At 43.6% G+C, this 12,530-nt stretch overlaps 1 protein-coding gene across 1 annotated transcript in view; it reads left to right on the top strand.

Annotated features, from left to right (window-relative positions):
• Window positions 1–818: 818 nt before the first annotated feature.
• Window positions 819–12,530, top strand: part of BAALC (BAALC binder of MAP3K1 and KLF4) — a 28,360-nt gene continuing 16,648 nt past the window's right edge. Inside the window, exon 1 of the mRNA XM_075415762.1 lies at window positions 819–1,012. Coding sequence (XP_075271877.1) covers window positions 847–1,012 — 166 coding nt within the window. The 5' untranslated portion in view covers window positions 819–846. The remainder of the gene's footprint in view (window positions 1,013–12,530) is intronic.

The raw sequence follows: 12,530 nt of genomic DNA, 5'->3' as shown, positions 1-12,530 counted from the left end.
GTGACACGATCCCACAGTGCGTAACGTTCATGGGGCTGGCTCCATCCGCGACGGGGTCCTTGCGAAGCAGCTCCTGCAACGCCAACTACGCCTGCCACCAACGCGGCTCGAAACGGCGCCAGATCTCTGCGCCTGCCATGTATGTTACCCACAACAGCGTCTCTTTCGCAGGAACCTCGTGTTCTTGGCTGCTCCGCAAAGCGCGTATCCGCGTGGAAAGAGTGGATGTTTCTCCGGAGTCGAGCACCCAGTATGGCGCCTGCGGTTCCCAGTCATAGAATCATAGAATCATGGAGTGGTTTGGGTGGAAGGGACCTTAAAGCTCATCTGGCTCCAACCCCCCTGCCACGGGCAGGGACAACAGCAGCAGCCCGGCCGAGGCCGGAGGTGGCAGCCGGGCTCTCCGGGCCAGGTCACGGCGGGGGCAGATGGCTTTGCACGGTGGGGCGCAGCACCCAGTCGGGTACAGGAACGGGGTGCGAAGCCCGGGCGGGAGAACTGCTGCGCCATGCCGGCTCCGGCGGTAGGTAAGGGATGAACGGCGACCGCGGGGAGGCGGGAGGGCCCGGGGCCGGGAGGGAGGAGGAAAGTGGGAGGGGAGGGAAAGGGAGTAGCGGGAGGAGAAGGGGAGGGGACAGCCAGGAGGAGGGGGGGGCTGGCGGGGAGCATAAAGCGGGCGGGAGGGGTGGCCGGGCGAGCGAAGCCGCGGAGAGCCGGGAGGGCGGGGATGCGGCGGCGGGAGTGAGCGGGGCCGGCGGGGGGGGGGGAACACACCGATCCCGGCGGGGAGCGCGTGGGGGGGGGAGCCGATCCCGGCGGGGCGATGCGGTGAGCGGGGCAGCCGCCATGGGCTGCGGGGGCAGCAGGGCCGATGCCATCGAGCCCCGGTACTACGAGAGCTGGACGCGGGAGACCGAGTCCACCTGGCTGACCAACACCGACTCCGAGAGCCCGCCGCAGGAGGGCGGCAGCGCCGAGGCCGGCGGCCGGGAGCCGGGAGCCCCGCGGGCCGGTGAGTGGGGGCCCGCCGCGGGTGGTGGGCCGGCCGCGGAGGGACGCCACTCTGACACCCACATCTATATAGGTATCTATATGTGCCCACAGACATGTATACGGGTGTGTATGTCTGGCTATCTTTCGCCTTGCCCGCTGTTCGGGGAGCGCCTTTTTCCACCTCCCCGAAGCGACGCAGAGCCCACGCCCGCGCTGGAGAACGCGGTGGGTTCCCCGCGATGCGCTCGGAGCATCGGCCCTTCCCGGCCGGCCCCGCAGCTCCCCGCACGCTGGGCTGTCCCTGCCAGGAGCTGGTTCGGGACCTGGAGACCTTCTCACGGTGGTGCGTGCGCCGGAGAGAGGGCATATAAAGGTCTTCAAATATGTAAGGACGTACGAGAACTTGGTCTTTGAGGCTCTTGTTGTGGAATAGTCCTTTTTAGCGTAGCGAGTCATTTGGGTTTAAAAGAAGGGACAGCCAGCCTTCTTCCCTGACACCTCAGATTAGGATGACACACCAAAAAGAGAAGGGATCAGATGGTGGGCTGCACAGGTGCTGACCTACAAGTTTGAGTTTCCCGGTGCTTGTCAGCATGTACACCTTAGTTGTACACCTGCAGGACAGAGCAGGGACGGTAGGGACAGAGATGGCAAAGGGAATGAGGAGCTCTGATCTGATGTGGGGTTTAAAATGTTTTCAGAATTGCTATGTATTACAGTGGTGTCTAGAAATCTTAGTCCGAGTCCAGAAATCCATCAAGTGAGACGTTGTACAAACACAATGTGAAAACGGTTGCTGCCCCAGATAGATTATAGTTTGCATATAAAGCTGTAAATACATATAGGCAGCTTCAGAGGAAAAGTAGCTTTGCAGACTTTTATAGCGAGCTACAAAGCACCAGGAAGAAATCATGGCAGTGCAGGAGTGAAAATTCACAAAGGTGGTCATCACAGGCTGACTGGAATAGGGAGATGACGACTCTGCGCCAACTGCAATATGAAGGGGAAGAAGAAAAGCCATAAAGGCTTTGCGTGGTACTCCTAAAGGCTAAAGAAAGACTTGTAGTAATCACATGTGAAATTATGAGAATTTGAAGGTGAGTTGGAATATGAAATCCTATATTAAACAAGACTGTACGAGGACTTAAACAGGTTCAAGATCATACTGGCCCATAAGCTTGAATGACAGGTGACAACGGTCTTGTCTCCAGCAATGAAGGCTAAGCACAGTCAGTGTTACCTCTGTACCCATGCTTAGCATTATCTTAGCCATGTTTACTTTAAATTGGTGCCTAAACATCATAAACAGAAGCCAGATAGTCCAAGATTTGATATTGAACAGGAGTTGATAAAGAGGTAGATCAGTAAGCCGTCTTCCGAGAAGCACGTGGTAACTGAATTTGTGTTTACAAACGAGTACCAGAGATAAGGAGAAGAGGACAATACTCAAGTCCAATAGAGACTGATTAGGGTAAGAGAACTCTTTACAAGAAAACCTTGCAGAAGAGATTAGAGAGGAAGGGAACGAGGAGGGGACAGACTAGGAGGAACAAAGGAAGGACTAGCAGGGCTTCAAGAAGGGCGAGATTCACCCTTCAACCCAGCCATGGCGGCAGCAGCTTAAGGAACATGAGGGAATGCACACTGGTCCCAGTTAGTGCCTTGGAAGTCATTAAGTACTTTGCTGGGAGCTGTTGTGGGGTAAGGCTTGAGGTAGGAAAGGAAAAAGGAGAGGTACTCCAGGGAGTAGAAACAGCAGGTTCAGGGAATTTACAGATGAAAGGGAGAGGGAGCAGCCACTGGAGGGGCAAATGAGGTCAAGTATGGGTTTAAGAGATGAAGAGGAAAACATGCCTTTACTGTGAGAACTGTGAACTACCTAAGAGTGAGAGACGAAAGGGAAGAGTAAGGGAGGGGATGAGAGTAGGATGGGGGAGATGAGGAGATGGGAGGTGAGACTGACATAAGTGGAGGCAGGAAACAATCGTAACTGGGACATAGAAAGGGAGGAGGCAGCCGGGGAAGGGGGGACCAGACAAAGGCGGCTGGGGAAAAGAGGATGAAGTTGTTCTTTGTCATTTTTCGCTTGGAATAAATTGGTGAAATTATGTAGAGAGAGAGGGAATTTGAGGCAGAATGAAGGAGAGATTTCAGAGGAACGCCAAAAGCAATAAAAGGTGGCTGTGATTGTTGACATGTTTCAATTAAATGGGAAAAACACCACCAGGCATTGGACATCAAAATGCAGAGAGGGGTAAATCACTCAGGGAGGAAAGAACATACGGTATACAAGATCAGCAAGTGTATCAATGTGGAAAGGGTTAGTAACTAGCGTATATTGATCTTAGTAATCTCATCCCACCCCAAATTTCATTATATCCCTCTCCCTTTGTCAGCCAGCACATTTAGCTTATTGTGTCTGCTCTCATTGGAACTAAATGTATTTGCCTATGCATCTTTACTAAAGCATTTTGAAAGCTAAAATATTATTACATTAAAAAGGAAGTCCTGAGGCTTTTTAATTTTCCTGTCGCTTTTCCTTTCTTCCTATTTCAACTGATCCTGTCTTAGAATACTTGTTAACTTCCTTACTTGATTTTTTGCATCCGTTTTAATAAAGATTGCAATCTCCCTGTTTTTTACAGGAAGACGTATAGGACAATATCGGTTGTTACACTATAGCTAAAATAAGACAGAGGACTTTTCCTAGGTTCACCACAAGTCACTAACAGCCATGAATATAGGTGGTAGTGACTTGTTACAGTGCGCTGCTGAGGCTTTGACAGTGATCAACAAGGTAAGCAGATATGGCTGAAGAGGGGCAGAAAAGTAATAAATAACTTCATGAAGCACCGCAGGTGGTGAAATTGAAAGACTTCTTCCAGAAGATAAGCGTACGTGCTGTTCATAGGGCGAATGGCCTTTAGGAGGGAGGCGAAAAAAAGGACTCACAGGGAGCTCATACAATAGGGCAGTTTCTCTGAAGAACATGCATTGCTATGTCAGCGGAGAACTTTTCACAGGATTCGGCCACTGTGTAGGCTATAGCTGGGGAAAATAATAGACTACATTTCTGCTTAGTAACCATTCCTTGATCCTTGCAACCCTCCGCTGCACAAATTGCCTTCTCTTTTCGAGGGTCTGATTCAGCTAGGTGGAAGTGTTAGCACAAGTAATGACTTTCTGGGGAAGCAAGAATCTGCAGGAGCAGGCAAGTCCCCAGGGCACATGGGTTACAAGTAAACTGCAGGGAAAAGGCTGAATTAATAAAAACTGTCAAGTATTTTGGAACATATTTGCATAGCCTGCTGTGTTACATGGGGAGAACTTGCTGATATATATAATGTGTGTGTGTGTAGGCTAGTAACTTAAAATGCACAATTTCCTACCAGAAAACAAGACTGTAGATCTGCTTTATAAACCCATTCGATATCAACTATAAAAAAAATCAGTATTTTTATAGTTTTAAAGTAGGCTTTAAGTCATCTTATTTTTATTTATTTCCATTCTTCAGTGGCTAAGTTAGCTGCTGTATTCGTTTATTTTTTTCTGTATTATATTTGAAAGTGCCTCAGAGTGGATAAAGCAGCACACTGCCTCGTGGTCAGAGAGACCTTACAATCACGATTTAGCTCATGGGCTGCAAAGTCCTTAGGAGACAATGTGTCCCTACTGTTTTCCAACAGCGACCAGCACAGTAAGACCCCAGTGTGGGCTGGAGATTGTTACTGAAATGCAAATAAAAATAATTAATGATGTAACAACCAAGTAAAAATAATTCTCTTGCATCAGAACTGAAAATCTGCATATTGATTGCCTAAGGACTCATTTCTTCAGTGCCTCAGCTAATAAAACATTTGTTTATTTTTTGTCATTACTTGACGCACAGTATCAGCTAAGGCTTTAAAAACAAAGACAAGTGGTTTTAATTCTTTATACTTTGCATTATTTCTATAGTGAAGTCTTGTCTCCTGAAGTGTATTAAAGAAAAACATTATCCAGTTTTCCCACAGACTCACCTGATGCACTTGGGAGAAAACCTGGCTCATGGCATTAGCAAACGCACCTGCAGTCAGTGGTCTGCCAGGAATGGGATCTGCGGTTTAGGGTTGGTTCATTCCCTAGTGAAGACATTTGCAAAACAGCTATGAAATGGGAGTAGAATCGAGTCCTTTGTAAAATAAATAAATAAAATCAGAGGAATGCAGGAGAAATTTTATCAGTATCTAGCATTCTGGGCGGCTAACAGTTTACCTTACATAGCTGCCTTTAATACAGTTGTACATTTATGAACAATTCTTGTCTTAAATGACCGGCTTATGCTGCTGCTCTGCTATTTTGTGATCACTGACAACTCTGGCTAGTTTTGTAGACCAGGTTCATCTTTGTAATTAGCCTCTGGTCGAGACTTTCAGTATGCAGAATCTGAGGTTTCAGAGGCAACCTTTCAGAGAGAAGTTTTTGAAAATTGCTTTTCCATCCTTCAGAGTAGGAGAGGCTGGAAGCAGCTGCAGCCAAAGAGCAGGGCTGTGCGAACACCAGTTGCCATAACGACAGGGACTGGTGCTGGCTTGGACCACAGCTGCAGTCATCTGCTCCTTCCTTTACCAGGTACACACCAAGTTAAAAGCTTCTCAGAAATGCATAAGCAAGGATCAGGTTGTAAATGAAGAACTTGCTTTGTGCAGCAGATGGTTTCTCATAAATCGGACTGCAGAGAAGTATAGAATACAAAAATCTATTTTAGGTCAAGAGCTAAAGAGGGATCGCTTTTGCTAGTGCGTAATATAGGCATATCAGTACCTCCTTGCTCTTATGCCCATTTACTGCTGTTCTTTTATTAACGGGTTGGTTCAAAATCTGGTATGTTTAAGAAACAATTATAGTAGTGATTCTGACATGATCTTTTCAGGAGCTAACCTTATTACAATTTTACTGTAAAAGTGAATAAATACAGCCTTTTCCTGGACTGTAGACATATTGCAGTAATTCCCTGTTCCGCCTTAGTCCAGGCCTTGGATGTAATGATACGGTATTTGCTAAAGGATCCCATTTTAATATTGTTTCTGGATTTTAATTATATGATCTCTGCCATTTCAGCTGCCACTACCCTCTGTATGGAGGGCAGTACTGAGGAAACCTTTCTGAATTGCACAAAAAGGGGAAGAAAATTTAAAATAGCACGTAGAATGTTTCATACGGAATGAAAGCTTTTGGATCTAATTTTTACAATCTGGCTTTCAGAAAGAAGCCTTCTTATGCGTCTGCCCAACTTTGTACACCAACTTCTTGCATGTTGACATTCAGATGGATGGGTAGCAGACTTCTTACATATGCAAAGTGCCTCAGTAGAGTAGATTTGGGTAGGTGCTTCCATCTGCACAAGAAGAAGAAGATTGAACAAGAAGTTCAAAGCCCTCTGAAAATCACTTTCTTAAAAGCATGGTTTGGCAGGGCTGTTCTTCAGCAGGTTTCTTTCTGAATGGCACCTAGTTTTGTGTCATCCCCCTGCAACACTGGAAGACCACGTAAATAGCAAGCCTTTCTGTCAGTACTGCAAGTACAAACTCAGCCCCAAACGTGGAGGTAAACCAAAGCAATGGAAAAGCCCAGAGACCCTGCAGCTTCCGAAGAGTTAACCATTCCCATGTGCTTTAGGGACTTCTAGTCAAACTTTTCGCAGCACGTCTGCGGGAGAGGGGTGGGAAGCGTTGCAGGACAGAAGGGAAATAACACAGCTGTACCATCCAGTTGTATGCCTCCTTCAGAAATGGAAAAATAACAATTTTTGCCAGTAAATAATGACATTTCTGCATTCAGTCTATGGATTGGGGAACCATAAAGAACAGATAGTAATGGAGGAAAACAATAGAATTAAATGGATAATCTCTGTAATAAATGATGGTTGTCAACCCACTCCACATTGCCATTCTTCATTCAACACATATACTTTGGGTTTGCTTAGCACAGAACCCAGTCAAAGATTCCAATATTGGCCTAAACCAGTATTTACTCCACGACAAGACAGCATTTAAATTATTAGAAAAATTAGAGTCAGCTGATAAATACAGGTTTTAATAATAACCATATTTTTCATCCCAACCATTGCTGTTAATTCTTCCAATCCATATATTTTCATCTTTGCTGTCACTTCATAGTTTAATACTGTCTTAATTTCACATAGGTACAGATGTAATTTAAGAGCAAAAGCTGAAATACAGATTGGAAGCAACAAAATATTTCAACATATTGTCAGAGAACTTTGGCATTTTCATTTTACGGGTCTGATTCATCCCACGCCTCCTCATCCCAGCCGCCAAAACTGAACATCTTCTTATTTTTAATCATGGAAAAAGTCCTGTTGATATTAAGACCACCCGTGCTTAAGCTTTTTGCTAAATTGTGAGAGCAGGATTGTTACGGGCACAAATGTTGCTTGAGATGATGTGTAGGGAATGCAAGTAATTTGGATGGGACTGTTGCTGCTGTTTTGCTCTGTGGCCATTCTGTGTAATTATATGCTTTGTGGTGTTGCATGTGTTTTATTCTGCTGATTCGGTAAAAAAATGTCAGTCATACTTAGTTGGCCCATCAGAACATACTAAGCAACCTCTCTCCACAGCCTCTAGAAGTATTTTTAAATGAATTCTTTATTAATAAATATCAATTGCCTTATGAAGAGCCCAAGCAAGCAAAATTTTATTCAAAATATTAGAGATAATTGATAGATGAGAAAATTTCCTCCATTATAAGCCTTGACCTTGCTATTTTGTAAGATGTATTAGACTCAATTTGTGGAAAAACTTCAATCTTGTTTAATGGTGGGTAGTTAGTGACCTTCAGGTACTGCATGAAGCCTCCTGAATGGTCCTGGTGTCTCAAGTGGGAGCCGGTGCCCCGTGCCCCTGCGGCAGGATGCGAGGGCAGGGGCTGACAGGGGTCTCCAGCTGCCTGCTCCTTCCTCGGCAGCCTCTTCATTGCACATTCTGCCTCTAGGATTCGCTCAAAACACTGCAAAAACTGTAAAAAAACAAAAAACAAAACAAAAAAACCCAAACAATTAAAAAGCATTCTTAAATATACTATGATAACTTTTCCACAAGGTCTCTTAATCTCTGATCAATTCCCATTTAGCTAGTGGACAACATTCTTGCTAAATCCCTCTTGCAGTCTAAAGTGGACCTACTAGGACTGATCAGCCACAGGTTTCCCCAGAATAGTCGTTTATCCACAGATAAAATACATTGACTAAAAATGCAGTGTGCATGAACACTTGAGTTATGTGAAAGGCTTTCCTAACTGTCACAGTACCGGAAAGGAGAAAGGTCGTTGAGCATCAATAGAGGTGTTTTGCAGGAAAGACATTTTGGGACCTTCTCTCTGAATAAATTTTCCAGCTGGAAAAAAAGTCCTCCTTGCAGCATTGAACTCTTTAATGAGAATAATTTTCTTAGTTACTGAGATCCAAAGGGCTGTCATTAGCTACGTGAAGAGCTGTTGCCCTCTGCCTCTGCGGTGGGGAGGAGGGATGGTGAGAGAGCGTTTGAAAGGGTTGGAGCTGGAAACCCGACCGTTGGGCTTTGTCGAGGACAGGCCCTGCCTGCAGGATGCTTGGAAGGAAATTGCTCTGCAAAATTCTTCTTCTGGTGGAAAAAAAAGCACTCCTTTTCTTTTTTTTTCCCTATTTGTATTCTGATTCAGGACATTTAAAATGTCTTTTTTCTTTTCCTCAGGAATGAATTTACACTTTCTCACCAGTTCTAATCCTGTATTTTCTTTTTTAGGAATGTATAGTTCAAAACGAACACTTAAAATGGAATTAGCTTCAAGTGAAGACTCCTGCCAATCTCAAAGTAGAGGTTCAATGTGTTTCATACATGAAACACAGTTCAGAGTGCAGTTTATCTCATTGCCCGTTGATTAGAATTTTCACATTGAGCACGTATTGCAGTAATCCAGCATTTAAGTGACAGAAATCTGTCTTTTCTGTACCTGTAGTCAGGTACAGACATCTATTTCTTAATAGAAACAGGACTGATACTGCTAGTCCCATTTTTTTCTGAGGTATTTCTGCAGTTTAAAAATTAAATGCATTGATTGCAGTTAAAAATATCTGAGATTCAAAGTTGTTTTTTGTCTTAAATACAGTAATAGTTAAACTCAGAAACTGAATTCTTGAAACCATGAGTTTATTGTAAGGCTTTTTATTTGACTCTCATAAAGCAACACTCTCTTCTGGATTATGTGGATAACACGTCAAAAGATTTGTGATTGTGTGCATTTCTAGCAGTGGTCTTGCATGAAAAAAGTAGCTTGGTCCTTTACTGTACACAAATAAATAATATGTTCCCATTCTAATTTTGTTATCTGATGAGTATGTGCATAATTACTTCCCTAGACTGTCATGCTGCCTTTTCTCTGCAGTTCCAGAAAAATACAGGTTAAAAGTAAAGAAAAAGGTAGATGAGGAAGCGATATTTTACCGATTAGCATGGACAGTTGTAGGCTACAAGGCAGGATTTTCTGTTTTAAGGTTTTCCTGAATCCGCCAAGCCCTCCAGATCTTTCTCTGCATTGCTGATTGCTTGACCGAGCCCAAAATTGTAAGCAGTTTATGAAAAAGAAGTAACATTCAGCGTTTCACTCCTCCTGGAAGAACTTGGGTTCAGGCTAGCCTGTTCAGGTGGGTGCTAGCTACTGAACAGCAAAATAATCAGCCAGTCCCTCTACTGATTGACTGAAATATTTTGATTTTTTTTTTTAACCAGTTTCCTAGCAATGCATATGGTTGTGTTTCTGTCTCTGTACTTCTTATCTGGATATTGTCTTCACGTTGTGATTGTCACTCTTGTAAACTGCTAGTATTTCCCAGGTGGGCTATCAGAATTGTTTTAAGCACTTGCAGCGCTACAAAGATGAATTTCTCCCACTTGCAAAAAGCTGGTGCCCAGTTGCTTTCCCAATGTTTAGCACTGACTGGAAAAGATTTCACGGATTTATCCACTAGATTGTTAACAGCAGATGTAATTAGGTTTTAACGCAGCTACTGCCCTGATTTAGGATGAACACTAAATGCGAGTGATAACTTTTTCACATGCCTACAGATTTCTTAAGCCAAAGCATTTTATGATCACAGTCATACAGCAAGCCAATTAAGTTATCGGTACCCTTTCATATATTCATAGACTGTAAGGCTGGAAATGTCACCTGGCCATATAGCCCACCGGTCTTTCCTAAATTAGTTCCCATATGGTGCATACCTTTGGGACATTCAGACTTAATTTACAGCTTTTTGGTGGCTGACATTTTTCCTAAGCCTTTATAAATGAGGCCAATAACTAATCATTCATTGTTAAAATACATGTCTAATGTCTTACCTGGAACCCTTAGCATCAATTTCCAGCTGCTGAATCTTGGTGAGCAAAACTGAAGAATCATTTCAGCTCAAGTTTCATGTACATATAGATGCTTTTCATAAGGATTTCTGTTTAGTCTGCCTAAATATTTTTGCTGCTCCTCGCTGTGATTAATTGAAATGATGCTATCTACTCATCTTAAAATTCCATGCGTGATTAGCTAGGTAATGAGAATGATAATAATACTTCCCATTTCTGTGTTGGAAATTAGTCTAAAACATAGTAAGTGATGTTTCATTTCCACATCCCAAAGGAGAAGAAAAAACCACGTGAAGGAGAAGGAAAGACCATGTGAACGCCTACAAACCTAAAGCCACTGTTCAGAACCTGTCTTCGAACAGGGTGGGTGCAGCTGTGGGAAGGATGCTGGGGAGAGGGACAGCAGTCTGCTGCTTGTTTTCCATCTCACGCAGTGCTTTTCTGCAGTGGGAAAATCTTTCTTTGTATTTTAAGGAAAGGGTCGGACAGGAACTGAGCCAAAAGCAAGCACCTCTGGAGTAGAGACTGACTTGACTTAGTTTGGACACCCATGATGTGAGGTATTGTGTGTGAAGGGTATCATTTTTAAGGTGAATTTTTCACGAGCAGTACTGAAACATAGCCTATATCTTTGTACATGGAGAAGCAGATCCCTGCACTGCCTGTCCTTCTAAAACGCAGTATTATGAAAAGCACTTCAGAGGTTTGCTATTTGTGTGTGCTAGTTTTTCATTTTGGAGGGATGAGTGATCTGTTTCTGGCACATCACGTGGCACTGGTAAGTTGCTTAATCCATTTCATCTCATGATCTTTCCAGGTATCATATGTACTCAACCTCCAATGTCTTTGACTTCTCTGTGTATTTGAAGGCTTTCCAAAATGTCGCCAATTTTATTCCACAATACAGTGAAAATTTGGTTCTTCTTTCCTCTTCCAGTTATTAAGATTTCTATCTTCATCCATCAAACTCTGTTGCCTTTCTGCCATTGTCTTCCCCTAGCACCCTGATTACAGTTCTTTCAAGTTTGTCTTTTCTGTCTTCCCTCAGCGTCAGACCAATTCCCTCTCATTTTGCTCCTGGAGTCTATTTTCCATGTAGTGTCCTTTGTCTCGAGCTTTGACGTGATCGCACGCTGTTGAACAGTGTTGCGGTGTGCTGCTTCTGCTTGGAATAAATGTAAATTTTATATTCACCTTTCATTTCATAGATGTGGTTGCAACATTGACAAGTTTGTTTACAAGATAGTTGTACCACGATTCTCTAACATAATTTGAAATTGAAATATACCAGCATGTAGAGATTTAGCATCTGCCTGTACCTGGGAAATTAGGCCGTGTGAGGAATATCAAGGTTTGCAGCTTTAATACTGCCTTTATTGTATGCTACTTGTCTGCTAGAAACCTTGAATACTCTAGCAGAAATCTTTATATTATAGTAATAAATCTGATCAGACTTTCAGAGCTATTTATCATATGCTTATTTATGCATGTGCATGTTAAATTCCAGTTTTAAAATCTTTTCAAAATTCCTTTTATCTAACAAATAGGAGCCTCTTGCCTCATTTTGAAGCTGCCATGGTGAAAGAAGTTTTGTCATACAGAAGTCTATAAGAATCTCATTTGCATTATGCTCAGAAATGAAGTGGCAGGAAATCGGAAAATAAGCAAACGGGACAGCCAGAACTGTCGCACGGTGTGGTGCGTGATCTCCCAGTTTTGCCAGGACTCCAGTGCACATAAAGTAATTTAAAAGCATTAAATATATTAATTGTGAGCCACTTCTTTTCGTACCGAATGAGACAGTTAATACCATACTCTTACAGGAGAACAGAGTTCCATAAGGTTCCCAAACGTGACAAAACCATGGCCAGATCAGGATCTCAGAGTCTGATTTGCTTTCTACTGTTACTTATTATCTGAGCCCCGTTGTCTTGCATAAATACAGAATTTCACCTTATTTATCACCTCGGGGCTGAAAGTGAAGCAGATGCCTGTGAAAAAAGGGCAAGGAGGACCCAGGGAACTACAGGCCGGTCAGCCTCACCTCCATCCCGGGAAAGGTGATGGAGCAGCTTATCCTGGAGGCTATCAACAAGCAAGTGAAGGAAAAGAAGGTTATCAGGAGTAGTCAGCATGGATTCA

The sequence above is a fragment of the Opisthocomus hoazin genome, chromosome 3 (assembly GCF_030867145.1).
Source record: "Opisthocomus hoazin isolate bOpiHoa1 chromosome 3, bOpiHoa1.hap1, whole genome shotgun sequence".
Classification (NCBI taxonomy): domain Eukaryota; kingdom Metazoa; phylum Chordata; class Aves; order Opisthocomiformes; family Opisthocomidae; genus Opisthocomus; species Opisthocomus hoazin.
The sequence above is the reverse complement of the archived record's forward strand: the minus strand, read 5'-3'. Positions and strand labels throughout refer to the sequence as shown.